At 33.0% G+C, this 16238-nt stretch overlaps 1 protein-coding gene across 4 annotated transcripts in view; it reads left to right on the top strand.

Annotated features, from left to right (window-relative positions):
• Positions 1–16238, top strand: part of LOC106078744 (dedicator of cytokinesis protein 3-like) — a 104514-nt gene that overhangs the window by 25018 nt on the left and 63258 nt on the right. For all 4 annotated transcript variants that reach the window (XM_056028082.1, XM_056028083.1, XM_056028080.1 and 1 more), the window contains exons 12-27: positions 389–460; positions 1496–1565; positions 2149–2243; positions 2933–3061; positions 3312–3436; positions 4796–4894; positions 5533–5596; positions 6680–6786; positions 7189–7354; positions 8470–8567; positions 9064–9156; positions 9774–9874; positions 11235–11322; positions 14260–14312; positions 14873–14981; positions 15734–15920. In XM_056028082.1, coding sequence (XP_055884057.1) covers positions 389–460; positions 1496–1565; positions 2149–2243; positions 2933–3061; positions 3312–3436; positions 4796–4894; positions 5533–5596; positions 6680–6786; positions 7189–7354; positions 8470–8567; positions 9064–9156; positions 9774–9874; positions 11235–11322; positions 14260–14312; positions 14873–14981; positions 15734–15920 — 1656 coding nt within the window. The remainder of the gene's footprint in view (positions 1–388; positions 461–1495; positions 1566–2148; positions 2244–2932; positions 3062–3311; positions 3437–4795; positions 4895–5532; positions 5597–6679; positions 6787–7188; positions 7355–8469; positions 8568–9063; positions 9157–9773; positions 9875–11234; positions 11323–14259; positions 14313–14872; positions 14982–15733; positions 15921–16238) is intronic.

Here is a 16238-nt window from a genome sequence, read left to right as displayed (position 1 = left end):
TGACTAGGGCCAGAAACACAGTGCACATGTTTGTTTTTAAATTTATGTGTTAGTTTGTATCAGTATTAAGCGTTACATTAGTTATTTATGTTCATGATTTCCATATTAACCCCCCTCCCCTCTTCCTTTTTAGCTTCTATGTGTATTCTCATGTTATACTGACTATGTCTGATTATGTACTTATTCTATGGATCATTTAAAAGAAAAAAAAAATTGTTGTACAAATAAGTGTTGGCAATGCTACAAATAGATTACATTTGAAAGATGGACGAGTGTGTGCACAAGTAAGGAAAGAAAAACTGTAACAGTAGTGATCAGGATACAAATATGTGTATGTGTCTCATTGTTTGGCAGCATTATTAAGCAACTTAACTTTTTCTTTTGACAGGTCGTTTAAACTCTGAAGGCAGCTTCAAGAAATTACCAGTCTTTCAGTATCGAAGACCCTGGGGGATATCAGGTTTCTTATTTATTTCTATCTAGTTATACTTCCTATGATGTCTGCAAATGTAATTAATTAAGCTGATACCTTACCTCTTAAGAAGACAAGATCTTTTTAGAGGGGAAAAATTTTAAAGTTTAAAGTTGTCAATGAATGTTTAATTTTACAATTATATAACAATTAAGTTTTATTTTCATTTTTTCAACAAGCAAACTGCTACATTCACCCAATATGGATAAATAATATGGTCTCTGGTCTCTTGATATTGTTACATTTCTCACTATCCAGGCTCTCTGCAAACTGCACCACACCACACAACTAACTCTAAGAACTTGATAACTCAGGGCTCCAAAGTAGCAGTTTAATTTCAAATACATCACAGCCAAACTGTACAATTGGCAACAACATTAACACTGACTGTACAAAAACCTGGCCTTTATTCTGGGCTGACTTCACACACCATGCTGGTTCTGACTTCCCCTCGTACTGGTCACATTGTGAGGAAACATGAAGCGGTTTGACTCCAACACATTCGCTCTTATATAGGGTCCCTACAGGCCTTCTAGAACTGGATGGAATGTCGCTTGACCACTCAGGTTGATCACATTCGCATTGACTTGCGTGCGTAATATTTACAACACAGGTCCTTGCCGAACTGGCGTGTTCTGTCACTCTTCACAGTTGAACGCTTGTCTAGAGCTGGCCTGGGGCGATTTGCATTGTCTAAAAACACACAGCACTACCCCCATCTGTGTCACCACCAGGATTATAACGATATTATCAAATTCACACAATATAGGTTATCATATTGTCACACTTACACAATATAGCTGGAGAATATGGTCTCAGGTTATCATATTATCAAATTCACATGATATCAATGATTGCTTTGATTTACTCTCATCAAAATATTACATAGTGTGGCAGTATAATTAATTCACTGGTTATCTTATTGCTATATTCCTACTGTGTGGCTAGATTATGGCACATCACTAACACATACTACATTTTAACATTTGGTGTAATTCTGTCCTTTTTTTTTTATTTCTTTAGTTTTGTGTTTGAAAGATTTGTTCCAGATCCAACCAGAAGCAGAACTTGAATATTTCCTAAGTGTTCACTGGTCAGTATTCAAATCAAATTTAGGGGCTAACAACTTAGCAGATGGCTCTTAAAAAAAAACTAATAATCAGACAACCCAGCAAAGTGTAGAGCACTCAATCTTTACAGACATTTTTAAGTACGAAACAAATTTAAAATCAGACAACCCCAACACACAGATCTACTCAAATCTACTACATGATCTACTACATGTTTAAGAACAGGCCAAGCTATAAGAAACCTAAGGAAAGATGTGACTCCCCTTTCCAGCTATAAGATATTCAACCAAATTTGTAGATGAAATCATTTGAAGATGAAGTTAAAAAGATAATAACAAACTGAATTGGGCTACCACAATACAAAGTAAATATCAGAAAAATGTAGTTATCTTTCTCTCTTGAATTTACATTTGTAACTGAAAGAGAAAATTATAAAAGCATAAAATGTTGACATGAGAAAAACGGTAGAAATTGAGCTTCCAGGATTGAAACAAGACTCTCATCAATGTAGTCATATGTTTTCCCATGTGCTAACTCACACAATTTCACATATTTTATTGTGGCTTTGATCTTTTTAAGAATCGCAACTTGTGTTGTTTGTTTCAGTGTTGACAATGAAAATTTTTTCAATATGCATGAATCATTAATCAGAAGGCAAGTGCAGTTGCTGGGAAAGTCCTTGATAGATAAACAGAACCAGGGTCAGTTTTAAAAATTGTATTTCTTACATCAGACAAGTTTTCTTTTAAAATTAAGCTACCAATCCTAAACGAAAGCTATTTAAATAAAACATTTGTTACATCTTTAACCAAAGCTATTTAAACTAAACTGAATGTTTTTTTACTAAATAAACTTAAGTGTTTTTAAGTAGAAATTTGTTTCATCATAAACTAAAGCTATTTAGACTTTAATTATAAACTAACTATAGCTAGAGTAAACCACATTTTTGACATCAGTATATATACAATTTTTTGCTAATAAAGTCTTCAAAACTTTAGTATCAGACACTATAACATTATAGTTGATTCTTGATAGTCCAACACTTGACCAATGTAAATTTATCTAATTAATGTATACTGTAGCAGGTATATTGTTAGAATGTAAATAGGCTTAAATTGTAATTTACTCCATTCTGTGAAAGCTGAAATCATGTCTTGTATTTTTTAGATTAATAAATTTTTCTCTTTCATCTATTGCTTATTTTATTTAATTGAAGTCTTAGAGAAAATAAAAAATTAAATTTTCTTGACATATACTATGGTTAACTTAAACTATGGTTAAGTACAAAGATCCTTTGGTTTTCTTTTTGGCAATCCAACACACTGTACTTTAACCATTGGATTAGGTCTCCAAGTTGCTGCAAAACTTAAATCTTTTTTTTTTTTTCCAGGCATTACTTTGTCAGTGAAAATATTACATGGTGACATGAAGAATGTGAAAATAGACAACCCAATGCTGTTCAATAAACCTTCAGTTGTGTTAACTCAAAGGATGGGATTTTCAGAATTTATCAATCCTGGTAAGTAGATTTATTAACATAGGTGTCTACTAAAAAATATCAATTGATTAACATTTATTCCTTTAGACCAGTGACTACTTTTTTTTACATAATAGAAGTCCCTCTGTTAAAATTTGTGATTTCTGTATTTGTTTTTAAGTGGGCATGTAAAATACTGCACTCATCCTTAATCTTCAAAATCGAAGACATTACCATTATCATTATTATTTGGTATCATACTAATTGTTCTGTTTAAACATTTTTTTTCTAGGTGAAGTTAGAAATGATCTTTATTTAACTTTGATTGGTGCAGACTTTGACAGAGGATCAAAAACTGCTTCCAAAAACATTGAAGCTCGAGTCACTGTCAATAATCATAATTATGAAATCATTAAGGTAAATAATCATTTTAAAATATCATTGTAAACTTCTGTTGTAGTTATAAAATTATTTATTTCACCATGTTATAAGACTAATAATTGCAAAGTACAAACAAAATGACAAACGTTTTGATTTACAAGTTACAAACAATTTGGTTTTGATTTCAGAATCAGTGTGATTAGACTCTCCAGTTCATCTGACCCTACATGGTACCCATTCATTCATTTCTCTTATTCAATAGCTTCCCCCCATCCAGTTCTAATTGAAATAGTTAGCTCTTCAGATTCTGATCACCTTCCATCAGAGCTGAAGCTCTTGTTTCAGTTTCTTGCAACCAAGCTCATCCAGTTCTTTGAATTCCTTACCTTCTGTTGAGCTGCCTTCAGCACCAACTAGAGGGCTTTGCGCAGGGCAGAGTTATAACAATGTATCTATTGTAGAGATGCACTTTAAGTGACTGCTAGTGAAAGTGCAATTGTGATGACATTGATTCAAAGCAAGTCTGTAGCTTAGATATAGGTAAACAGACAATTAAGGCTAGGCTTTCACAGGAGCCGCATCTTTGTTATAGGGACTGAGACTTGATCATTCCAGTTCTGGATTAAACATTCATATTTGATCTATGCCTGTTGATTACTTTATCTTGATCTGTATGTTATTAAGAGCGCAGAGTAATACTACACATACAGAGACACTCTATCAATCTTCTGATCTGCACAAACTCTATCTACAAACCCTGATTAGGCATATCACAATATGCCTCCCTGTATAAAATGATAACAGAAATGTTTTCTTGCCTTAGCACATTCCTAGGATTTAGCATGCCTGTGCATCATAATGTTTTTTTTGACCTTTCTGACAAGATTCAAAGGAATGCTTGCTATTACATTAGGCTTTAACTTATTTACAAGAGCTGCTAGAAGGACATTAGTTTGATAGTCTGTATTCTCCACTTCTGACTTTTACATTAGTTTGATAGTCTTTATTCTCCACTTGTGACTTTTTCTCATGGTTCCCTCTTGAAGTTTGGAGTTCGGAATCAGTAACCTCTCCTTGATGAACAGCTTTACTGGAGTCTCTTGCATTCATTGTCCATTCTATTACTGCCTGCTTGTGAAATAACAAAAAAAAAAAGTGGCAAACATGTTCAAGTTAGAATAAAAGAAACTATTTATGTCTCCAGTGATTTGAAAGAATTACTAATTACACAAAAGCAGAGTTTGTCATTGAAGCATTTGATAAGTGCACTAATGTGGACAAACTATTGTCAATTTAAAAACATGAAAAGCAAGAACTTTTTTACCAAAACTTGTATACTGGACAAACGCATACTGATTGTCAAAATACCCTGAAAAAAAAACTAATTTATTCCAGGACTGCATTCTTTCTGCTTCTGGTGACCAGATGTCTTCTACTTTTTTTTCCTATGTGTTGTATCATAGCAATACACCAAAGTGGCAAGAAACTATTCGGGTAAATATCTTGAGTCTAGCTTAATTTTAATGTAGATCTGACTTCACTTATAATGATTGATAAACAAAAGTAAATGTAGCATTGAAATAGTATTTTTTAAAGCTTTGTTTGTGACTTCCCTGATATGCCTTGTAATAGTTGAAACTATTTGAGTCAATATATGACTATTTGAAGTACTTATTTTTTTCAAGGGTAGCACTTCTGTAGTCTCAATATGCTTCCTACTAAGAATGAATTCTACTATAAAAAAACAACTTACAAAATTGTTGAGTAAATGGTGTTTTTATAGTCATACATTTTTATTCTTCCAATCTTGTCTTCTCATAGCTGGGAGGTGTGTGAGTGTGAATGGGTTTGAGGTTGAATGTGGCTATGTTGAAGGTATATTGGTTCAAAGTTCAGCTGATGTCACTTTTTATGTTGATACCAGTGCATGGAAGTTCAACTCATTGGTCATTATGAAATGATAAGAGAACGATGCCATTTTAATTTTTAATGTGTTAGTGCTATTTAGCAGTAACTTAAATTCCTTAAGTCCTCTAAAATAATATTCAAACTGAATATCATTGTAATTTAATTGAAATAAATGCAATTGTATGATTATTACTCAACTGCTTTTTTTATTTTTTGGTCCACAGTTATCCATTCCAATAGAGAAATTCAATGTAGCACATATAAGAATTGAACTTTGTCATTGCTCCAGTAAGATTTCACAACTTTTATATTTTGCATTCATCATCATCATCTTTCCTTGTGGAACATAGAGCTTCAGTAAAAATACGCCACTCTCCACAGTCTCTTGCTAGTTTTTTAATAACTTCCCAGCTCTTTCCTGTCTTCGCTGCTTCATCTAGCACACTGCGTCACCATGTTCTTTTTGGTCTTCCTCTATGTTTTGTGCCCTGGGGGTTCCACTCCAAGGCCTGTCTAGTTCTGTTGTTGGTATTCACCCTTTTCTAAGAGTGAGTGACCAATCCATTTCCACTTTCTCTCTAAGATCTGCACCTCTATATTTCTCTGTCTACCCATCTCCCACAGTTTGATGTTTTCTATTTTGTCATTACCAGTGTATTTTCAAGATATTTCTCAAACATCTGTCAGAGGTTCAAATTATATATATACAGCTGCTGCTTGTCTCTTGTTCTTGTGTTTATTGACTTGGCTCGTTAGGGGTATGAATACTGAATTACACTTATTAATACTTGCTTAGTTACTCAAATAAGAACAGTTACCACTAGATACACATCAACTCCAACTCTAGATCTCCAAGAATATAACAATGATATTTTAATATCCAATATAGCTCAAATAATGCACAATAAATATTACTAAACAAACACCAGTCCAGGAAGCGACTATCCAACCTTCCTGGACCGGGAGCAAGACCTTACTGGCTAGCACATTCTCTCGCACATTCAACGAAGACTTAATCACTCAGTTCACAACACGTGCAACACTTCGCATTCATAACAAGGGGATATAACAATCATACCAAAATATCAAACTAACATTCATTCTCGCCATACCTCTCCCTGACAACATCTCTTGATGAAGATCTGTACTTTTTTTGTTGCTGCTTTAGTTGTTCTCCATGTTACAGAATTTGACAGAAGGACCGCCTTGATATTACAGTTTAATATCTAGATAAAATATCTTTGCGTTAATAGAAAATTTTTAGTTTACATTTCTATTGCACGATCAATAAAAGCTCAACTTTTAAGAGCTAACTATTTAGTTCACATTTCAAATGTATCCTGAAAGATATGTACTATTTTCTGTCAACAGATCGAGATAAAGCTGAGAAAAAGATGTACGGCTTTGCCTTTTTATCGTTAACTAAACAAGGTAACATAGCTCAAGAGGACGGTAAATATGATCTACGTATCTACAAGGTAAGCACGCTCTCCATTTTTTTTTTGTCGCTTTTTCAATTAATGACAATTTGACTTTTAGTCTGTCTTTTCAAGTTATAATTTTTTAGCTTTCTTTTACCTGTCAGTATTATCAACTTATTAATTTATTGGTATTCTTTTCAAAAATGGAAAACAAATTGTGTTTTGTATGTTTTTGTTGAAAATACTTTGTGTCTGTAATTTTTTTTTTTTTATATATATTTTTGTTTTAAATTTTAACAATCCTTGCCTATATATGTTCAGTCAAAATTCCAATATGGATATTTTTTTTATTTGTAGAATATATTTTTGGGACATTGCTCTCTATATTAATCTTTGTTATTATATTAATCTTTGCTGACATTTTTTTTTTGTAAACACAATGGATGTCTCTTGTTTCAGTGTGATGATTCCAGCAAAGTGAAAAATTATCTTCGCCTGTCCTATCTGAGGGATGAGAGTGAAGATTTCAAAAAATCATCCAATGAACACAGTCCCTACCAGCAATCATCAAGAGAGTTTTTAAGCATTAGAACATTGCTTTGCTCTACAAAATTTGCTCAAAAAAGTAAAAAACTTTTGAAACAATTGATTAAAATTAATTAGATCTTATTGTGATGCTATTGTTCTGGTCCTAATAAGCGGCTGATCCAGTTACACAAATATGCCCAATAGTATGCGCAAAAATTTGTGTAACATTAAATGGCTGCCTGGTCGTGCGGTTTGCGTGCTGGACTGTCATTCGGATTTATCGATGGTCCCGGGTTCAAACCCTGCCCCCCAAATTCCTGCGGGAATTTTGGACTCGGAAGTAAATTATCTTTAAGTATGAAGGAACAACTGAAACATACAGAACATTTACGAAAAAAAAAAAAAAAAAGCTTATTTAATTTTTATTGTGTGATACACTTGTATAGCGAATAAACGAACATTAACTACTGTTGTATATAAACTTTGTTTAATAAAAATAAATTTTCAGACATGTTTTTCAAAAGGATCCATAATACTTTATTAGGTACCCAGCAAATGAAGCATAATTTTAAAAAGCGAATTGATAAATTCCACAAGAACTTATCCAGTGTGATTTGATGTGTTTTCTTGTTGGAATGCACTTGAATAAATTCACCACTTACATGCAGCCCTTTTGCATAAAATAGTGAGATAAAGTTATAGTGCTATTCCATGTATCATGAGTTGTCAATTCCACCGACTCATTATGGGCTTGATCTCCATTTTTCTGGTCTGCTGATACAGTCATGTACCTTTCTCCCATTTTAATTAATAATTGCAGCATAATAGTCTTCAGTTTCATTGTAGATTGTAGCTCATTGTTCATGGATAAAAATTATTCATAATTTTCAACCTGTTGAAGTTCCACATGTCCAACTTGTGACTTATTTTTCTCATTTGATTGGTCTGATTAAATGAAAAATAAGTCTGAATAAGTGGATAACAAATCCACATGTAAAATAGGATTTGTCAGTATTTTTGACAGCCTTTTTTCCCCTAATGTGACTCTTGTATCCAAGTGTACCATTGTAAAGTGTGATCTAACAAATCAAAGGCTGTTTTCTCAAAGAGTACAAATGTATAGTGTCAAAAAATACAAATGTGTTTTTCACTTAAGCAATTTCTATCTCCTCTGCTGAACTGTTGAATGTTTTACAATTTCTATTTCCTCAGCTGAACTGTTGAATGTTTTACAATGGAGATCAAATCCTAGTAAAATTCTGTATCATTTAGATAGTTTAATCAAACTGAAAGGTCAAGAATTAGTTCGGGTAAGTAAGTAGTGTCAAGTCTATTTAGAGGCATCTAACCTGGATATTGCATATGTTCACTATTAGTGATATAAGAAATAACCAGATTTAAATGTGCTCTGTGAGAACTTAAAAACCCAGATACTTTCACTGTGTGAGAAATTCAATTAATTTATTTAACCAAATGCAGCATACACTTACTGATTGAAATCAAAACTAGATAATACATGTATTTTATGAAAGGAATTAAATCTAGATTCTGCATTGTTGAGAGATTGTAGCCTAGACAGAGTAATAGAAGATGCAGGTCTATAATTGAATTATCTGCATTCTGTTGTGTACCACAATTTATTTATTTTTTTTTTAAAACATTTATGCCTCAAATGCTACATATATTACCCTATTTATGATATCAAAAATGTAATAAAATTTATTTAAAAAAAATGTACACCATGATAATAGATTTACTTTGGCTTTTTAATAATGATTTTTGTAAATTCATCTTCTAATTTTACAGTATCTTCAAGATGTTCTGGATGCTCTGTTTGACATGTTTACAGCTGGTGAGAAGGAACAAGTTCCATTTGCAATGGAGATTTTTCAAACTTTGGTCAGTTTTTTTAAAAGTTAAACCTACCCTACTTCTTTATATCTTTCTTAACTCTTTCTCTCCGTATTTATTTACCACATTCTGGTGGAATCAACGCTGGTATCGTCAGTTAGGAGAGAAAGAGTTAATTATTTTCTTTTACTTTTTTCATACCCAGTGCCTTACTTTCATATTGAGTTTTCTTGGATTGGTGTCATAATTGTCATCAGTGTATATATAACAATGAGATGCCCCTGTACCTTAGAGAACTGGTTACTCCATATGTCCCCCAGAGAGCCCTGCGCTCAATGGACTCAACGCTTTTAGTAGTGCCACGTTTCTCCCTTAAAAGCTACGGTCTGCGGGATTTTTCAGGGCACGGACCAAAGGTTTGGAACTCACTCCCCATTGATCTCAGACAGACAACATGCTATACCACTTTTAAGAAGAACATTAAGACCTACTTGTTTAAAACTTTTTTAGATTAGTTTATGATTTCTATTGTTGTGTTTGTGTTTGTAATGTTATTACAGTGCCTTGAGCCTACATTTTGTTTGTTAACAGCGCTTTATAAATAAAATTATTATTATTATTATTATTATAATTACTAATTAAATAAATTAAATATTTGTATCTAGGTTCATATCTTTAATTTACTCCATGAAGACAAGTTCAAAAAATTTAGTGATGTCTTAGAAGAGTATTTGCAAAAGTCATTTTCATCTCCACTTGCACACAGGTGAGTTGGTTCAAAGGCACTTATACCAGCACAAATTAGCATTGTCTTGTTCTTTGTGTTCTTACAACATGTCAGACATCAGGAGTGGTTTGATAACAGAAAGCTTAAGAGTCACATGACTTCATTGTTTCATAAATGAAGGGATAAGAAATAAATAAGGGAGATAGAGTTAGGGAGGAATTTTTTTTTAAAAAAGCAGTTTAAACTTGGAGATGGGACTGGATTGTGTTTGTGGAGTCTTTTATTGTTTCAATAAGCATTCTTAATTAATGGTATGAAACATTTATTTACATTGTTTCTGTTCTATTTATGTGTATGTTTCTGTTGTGTTGTCTGTATATGAGAAAAATAGCCCTTGCAATCAGAACAAATTTCCATAAGGATCAATAAAGCAGTCTTAGTCTTAGTATTTTATAAATATTGAAATGTTATACTCTTGGTAGTAATGTTGTAGTCTTGTGCAAAGCAGCTTCTTGTGTTTAATATTGAGAAAGTTTGAGAGAGAGATTGGGAGAGGGAGGAAGGGCTTTAGGGGAGGGGAGAGAGAGAGTTTAGAAAAGATATGGAATTTGTGGCTCTTCATTTTTTTTAACCTAATGCACTGCTGAAAAGAAAAGAGAAGGAAATGAAGCCACAAGGGGAGATGAGTTATAGGAACTGTGTAAATGGTTTGGGTTACTTCTTTGGCGTGTCGTAAGTTACAGGGATATGATTTTCACATGCAGAGCTTTACATGTACAAGTATTGTAAAGTACCACTCTACGAAGGAGTATAGAATTAGTATTTATTGACAGCCAACAATAGGTTACACATGTAACATGGAATACATTATCTTCAATGACTAAAAGTACTAAATGTGCCCAAATTAATACTACAGGGCGCTTAGACTAGATTCAGTTAATAAAGGCCATTAATGCCACACATAGTATTACCCCCAAATAGTCCTTTCACACACATGGCAAGAATAATAATATAACATCTTACGCTAGGCATAAATACTGATAAACAATCACAAGCACCCTACTCAGACCAGGTCAGCTCTCCAACTAACTAGACTGACGACAGGAAACCTTATTTTCCCCCCTTTGAAAATCCCGTGCTAAGGCAATTCAACCTCACAACTAATAAAATAAACAAACACACACAATCTCACATCTTACACACCCCCTGCTCTTGACACTGATACAAATTTGATATTTTTATAAAAGTAAATAAAAATATCTTTTTTTTTAAACAATAGTAATAAATGAATGTCTTGGAAAGATTTGTTTAAAAAAACAAAAAACAAATTATCTTTTATTCTCGTCAAATGTCACCTACATATTTCTCTACAATGTTAATAATCTATTTACACATATAGAGATTTGATGTTATGTCTGAAGAAGCAAGCAGAGAGAATCTACACATGTTCAGATTTTGATGAAAGTAATAGCAGAAAAGTTTTTAAGGTGAGACAAAGCTTGAACAAACCAGGTCTTTATTTCTTTTAATTGAGAAAACACTTTTGTAAACACATAACTCTTTTTAGACTTTGTTCATTTTTCTGTCTTGCTGCTGAATTTAGTGGGTTTTTTTTTTGTTTTGTTTTTTTGGAAAATTTCTTTTTTTTTTACTTCATTAAATTTTTTTTACTTGGAGGCCTGTAAGGAGATTTAGCAGATGATTTCTTGCAATATGTCTGTTCTTATATATCACCTTTTTGTTTAGGCTTCTTTACTACATCAATTCACCTTATTCTTAGACTTCTTCCTGCCCTATAACTTTTGCATTTAGTTATTGTTGTTTTAGCTTCGCTCTATATTTTAATAGATAAGTTTAATTTAGCCAGTAATTCTATGTTGCTTTTTATGATTAGTGAAATCTAAATGTTTTGTTTTTTTAGTTTGGTCTGACTTCTTTAGACTTAGGTCCTCCCGTGCTGTTCAGTGCATAGGTGAGCAAGTTCTCTGCATATAGATTGATCATAGGCTACTTCCAAAGCCTCTTCCCATCTGGTGCACACAAATTTTAGGTCTTATGTCAAGGTGTGAGGCCATGTTATACGTGGATGGCCTTGTTTTCACTTTCCTCTTTTTGCTTTCATGAAACGGCTAACTTATGTAAACATATTTCGTATTGCCTAAGGATATATCCCATGAATTTCATATTATGTTTGGTTACCATTTCAATAAGAGGAGAAGTACCTGTGTGAGAAAGAACTTCTCTATTGGTGACCTGATCTCAGTATGTTATTCCTAGGATCCTTCTCAGCCATTGCTGTTGAGCCACGGTTTGTCTTTTTTTTTAACCTTTATGGATGACTTCTACATCTCGCAAGCATAGGTGGCCATTGGGACAATGATTGTATTGAGAAGGTGGATCTTTGTCTCCAATCTGATTTATTTGCTAACATTTTTATTCGGTTGTTATTTGGACCACAATAATTGTAGGTTAGTCTTAGATAATACAGACGTTACTTCAAAAAAGAAGATGATTACGTCAACATATCTTATATAGTTATATAGTGATCAACATATCTTATTACAATGGCTCAAGGTTTAGGGCTCAGACTGTAGGATGTAGATATGCCGTAGTTTTTTTAAAGAAAGCTTCTGATTCTCAAAAATGCTTTATATTGCTCCATTGCTTGTGATAACTGTTCTATCTATTCAAGCTCTGTATGCTGTGCTAAAATAGGGGAACTGTTCTATCTATTCAAGCTCTGTATGCTGTGCTAAAATAGGGGAACTGTTCTATCTATTCAAGCTCTGTATGCTGTGCTAAAATAGGTGAACTGTTCTATCTATTCAAGCTCTGTATGCTGTGCTAAAAGAGGTGAACTGTTCTATCTATTCAAGCTCTGTATGCTGTGCTAAAATAGGGGAACTGTTCTATCTATTCAAGCTCTGTATGCTGTGCTAAAATAGGTGAACTGTTCTATCTATTCAAGCTCTGTATGCTGTGCTAAAATAGGTGAACTGTTCTATCTATTCAAGCTCTGTATGCTGTGCTAAAATAGGTGAACTGTTCTATCTATTCAAGCTCTGTATGCTGTGCTAAAATAGGTGAACTGTTCTATCTATTCAACCTCTGTATGCTGTGCTAAAATAGGTGAACTGTTCTATCTATTCAAGCTCTGTATGCTGTGCTAAAATAGGTGAACTGCTCTATCTATTCAAGCTCTGTATGCTGTGCTAAAAGAGGTGAACTGTTCTATCTATTCAAGCTCTGTATGCTGTGCTAAAATAGGTGAACTGCTCTATTTATTCAAGCTCTGTATGCTGTGCTAAAAGAGGTGAACTGCTCTATCTATTCAAGCTCTGTATGCTGTGCTAAAATAGGTGAACTGTTCTATCTATTCAAGCTCTGTATGCTGTGCTAAAAGAGGTGAACTGTTCTATCTATTCAAGCTCTGTATGCTGTGCTAAAAGAGGTGAACTGTTCTATCTATTCAAGCTCTGTATGCTGTGCTAAAAGAGGTGAACTGTTCTATCTATTCAAGCTCTGTATGCTGTGCTAAAATAGGGGAACTGTTCTGTCTATTCAAGCTCTGTATGCTGTGCTAAAATAGGGGAACTGTTCTATCGATTCAAACTCTGTATGCTGACCTGTAGCCAGTACACTCTTACATTTGGTTCTGTCAAGATTTATCATGATGCTGATTTTGAGTGCATCTCAATCAAGGCTCTACATCATCTCTTGTGTACATTTGATTGTATGCCCATTTAGTGCTGTATTGTCTGCAATGTTCAGGCCTGTCATTCTGATTGGTTCATGTCATGAATACCAAATGCAGTCTATAATTATTATTTGACTTGGAATTAATTAGTTTCAGGATATTGTTCATCTCACACATCTCTTGTTCAAAATCTGAAGTCTACTTATAGGGTTGCTCATGTGGAAAATAAAAAGTTTCTAAAGATGTGGTATAAATCAATTTCAGTCCCAGCATTTGAAACTTTTTTTCATGTATTAACACTTCTCTTTGGTTTGTTGGTTTTTCTGACAAATATAGCATGAGCTGGCTATTTCTTTTATCCATGCTGATATTCCAGGCCTGAAAATCATTTCTTTTTGCTTGTCTCTTCATTGAGTCAAATCCAGGTGTGCTGCATGGAGTTTTTTTTTTTATTGCCTTGCAAAGTGACTTCATTTGAATTATTTGCTTTAATTTTAACTAGAATTCAACTTTGTACAATAACATATCTCCAAGTGGAAAATACTGTTCTAGCTCAGTAGACTCTTGTGTTTGTCTGACCATTCCTTTTAATATGTTGAATGAGTGTTTGCATCGCCTTGTGTTTCTCTGTCTCTGTATTTAAATTTTTTTTTCTTCAAATCTACAGGTCATTTTTGCATATTCTAAACATTTGACTTTAGGTATTTAAATTTTATGTATATTTCAGGTCATAGGAGATATTTTTAAGTTTGCAGTTCAGTCATGTATTATATCCAAAAGGTTAGTTTTAAAATAAGTTTAACTTTGTACTGCATCTTAAATTTTAGAATAAAACAATACTTCAATCAAAATACATATAGACTATCATTTTATATTTGTGTAGATCAATTGTATGATCTAAGGTTTAAGTTTTTTTTTATATTAGAAAAGTTAGTTTTAAATAAATTCTCTTTTCTTATTATTTCCAAATTTTAGAAACAAGTAATTATTTATATTTATATTTTTAAAATTATATTACAAAGGCTCAAGTCAAAAAGTTTTGTTTTTTTTAAATTTAGTTTAAATTTTAATTAAATTAAGTACTTAAGACTGACCTCTTGACTATGACATCTGTTTGTTTGTAAAATGTTTTACATGTTTCGGATGTTCCTTCAGAGTTGAAGATAATTACTTCCTAGTCCAAACCTCCCGCAGGACGACGGGGGATGGGAGCGGGCAGGGTTTGAACCCGGTACCATCGATAAATCTGAACGACAGTCCAGCGTGCAAACCGCACGACCAGGCAGCCATCTTCATAACTCGTGTACCATTTTTTGTCATTGTTTTATAATTTGCTTCAGGATTAATGCCGATCAGCCAGTGCAGGAATTCAAGAGAAATCTCAACTTGGTCTTTGATACATTAGGCAATGTTCTGAAGTCAACGGAGGTTGTTCTCCATAAAGCTCAGGTAGCCAGTTCATTTCGTTGGATATTTTTAAAGTCAGATCATTGATTTGGATTTAACTCAGATACTATTGCATTAGTTATTCATTCAACACAAAATGTGTTTAAACATACTATCTGTTTACATAAAAAAAAAAAAAGCTCATTGAGACACGTTTCTAACTTTGTACTTACCCAAAATGTGATATGTAGGTCGCAGCTGGGACTGCATTGCCGTATGAATTACTGCATTCCTCCTTGATGTTCAGACTTGAAGAGAAGCCTCATGTACATGTTTCTTTCTTCTTACAAAGTGGTTCTAGTCTACAAATGTATATAATTTAAAACTGTTTAAATTTGTTGAATGTAGTGGAAATTTGTATTTTATCTTACCTCTGAATAGTCACCTAAAATTAATCTTTAATTTTTAGATGTATGTCAGAATTAATTACAAATATAAAACTTGAACTAAACGGCTCTTTGAAAACTATAATTATTTATAACTTCCATACTTTCATTGACTGGGCGCTGTGACAGTTTACATAACAAATCTGGTCAGCTGAAATTATTATGCAAATTAAACCATTTTTTCAGATGGCAAAGGAAATATTTCAGCTGAACTTATACTTGGATGGATAATTTTAAAATTATTACAATGTATAACAAATATTAATACAAAAACATTGTAAATTTGGTCGGAGGAAAAAAATTTTTTTAACAATGTTTTTTGTTTCCATATAATTCAGAGTAATGAAATCTGTCTTGTTTCTTCTGTAGGCCTACATTTTAAGCAATCTCCACAAGTGTTTTATACCTCTGCTGCATGTTGAATCTCTGATGGAACTCGCACAAATTGTCAAATTTCTTTTGAGTCGTGTTAATGTTGAGCCTGGCAGCAAAGTGACTAAAGCCAAGACTAGTCTGGTGAAACATGTCATAAATTCTCCACTTTTTCAGGATGCAGGTTAATGTTTATTATTTAGCCAGGTCAATGGTTATTCAGAAGCTAATAAGTTGCTACCCTTCATGAAAAAATGCTTTAAAATTTAAAAAAAAATTGATATTATAATACCAATGTCTCAGGTGGAATCTCAGTGAAGAGAGCATTTTGAGTTTTTAAGGATTTTTTTAGGGCACTCCTGAGTCTATCCAACTTTAATGAGTACCTGACATTACTTAGGGAAGTAAAGTCTGATGGCCATTATGGTGGCCTTATGACACCCTTGTTAACTGTCACAATAGAAACAGATGATCTATTCATCATCTGCCCTATAGATTGCAA

The sequence above is a fragment of the Biomphalaria glabrata genome, chromosome 4 (assembly GCF_947242115.1).
Source record: "Biomphalaria glabrata chromosome 4, xgBioGlab47.1, whole genome shotgun sequence".
In the NCBI taxonomy this organism is placed as follows: Eukaryota; Metazoa; Mollusca; class Gastropoda; family Planorbidae; genus Biomphalaria; species Biomphalaria glabrata.
The sequence above is the reverse complement of the archived record's forward strand: the minus strand, read 5'-3'. Positions and strand labels throughout refer to the sequence as shown.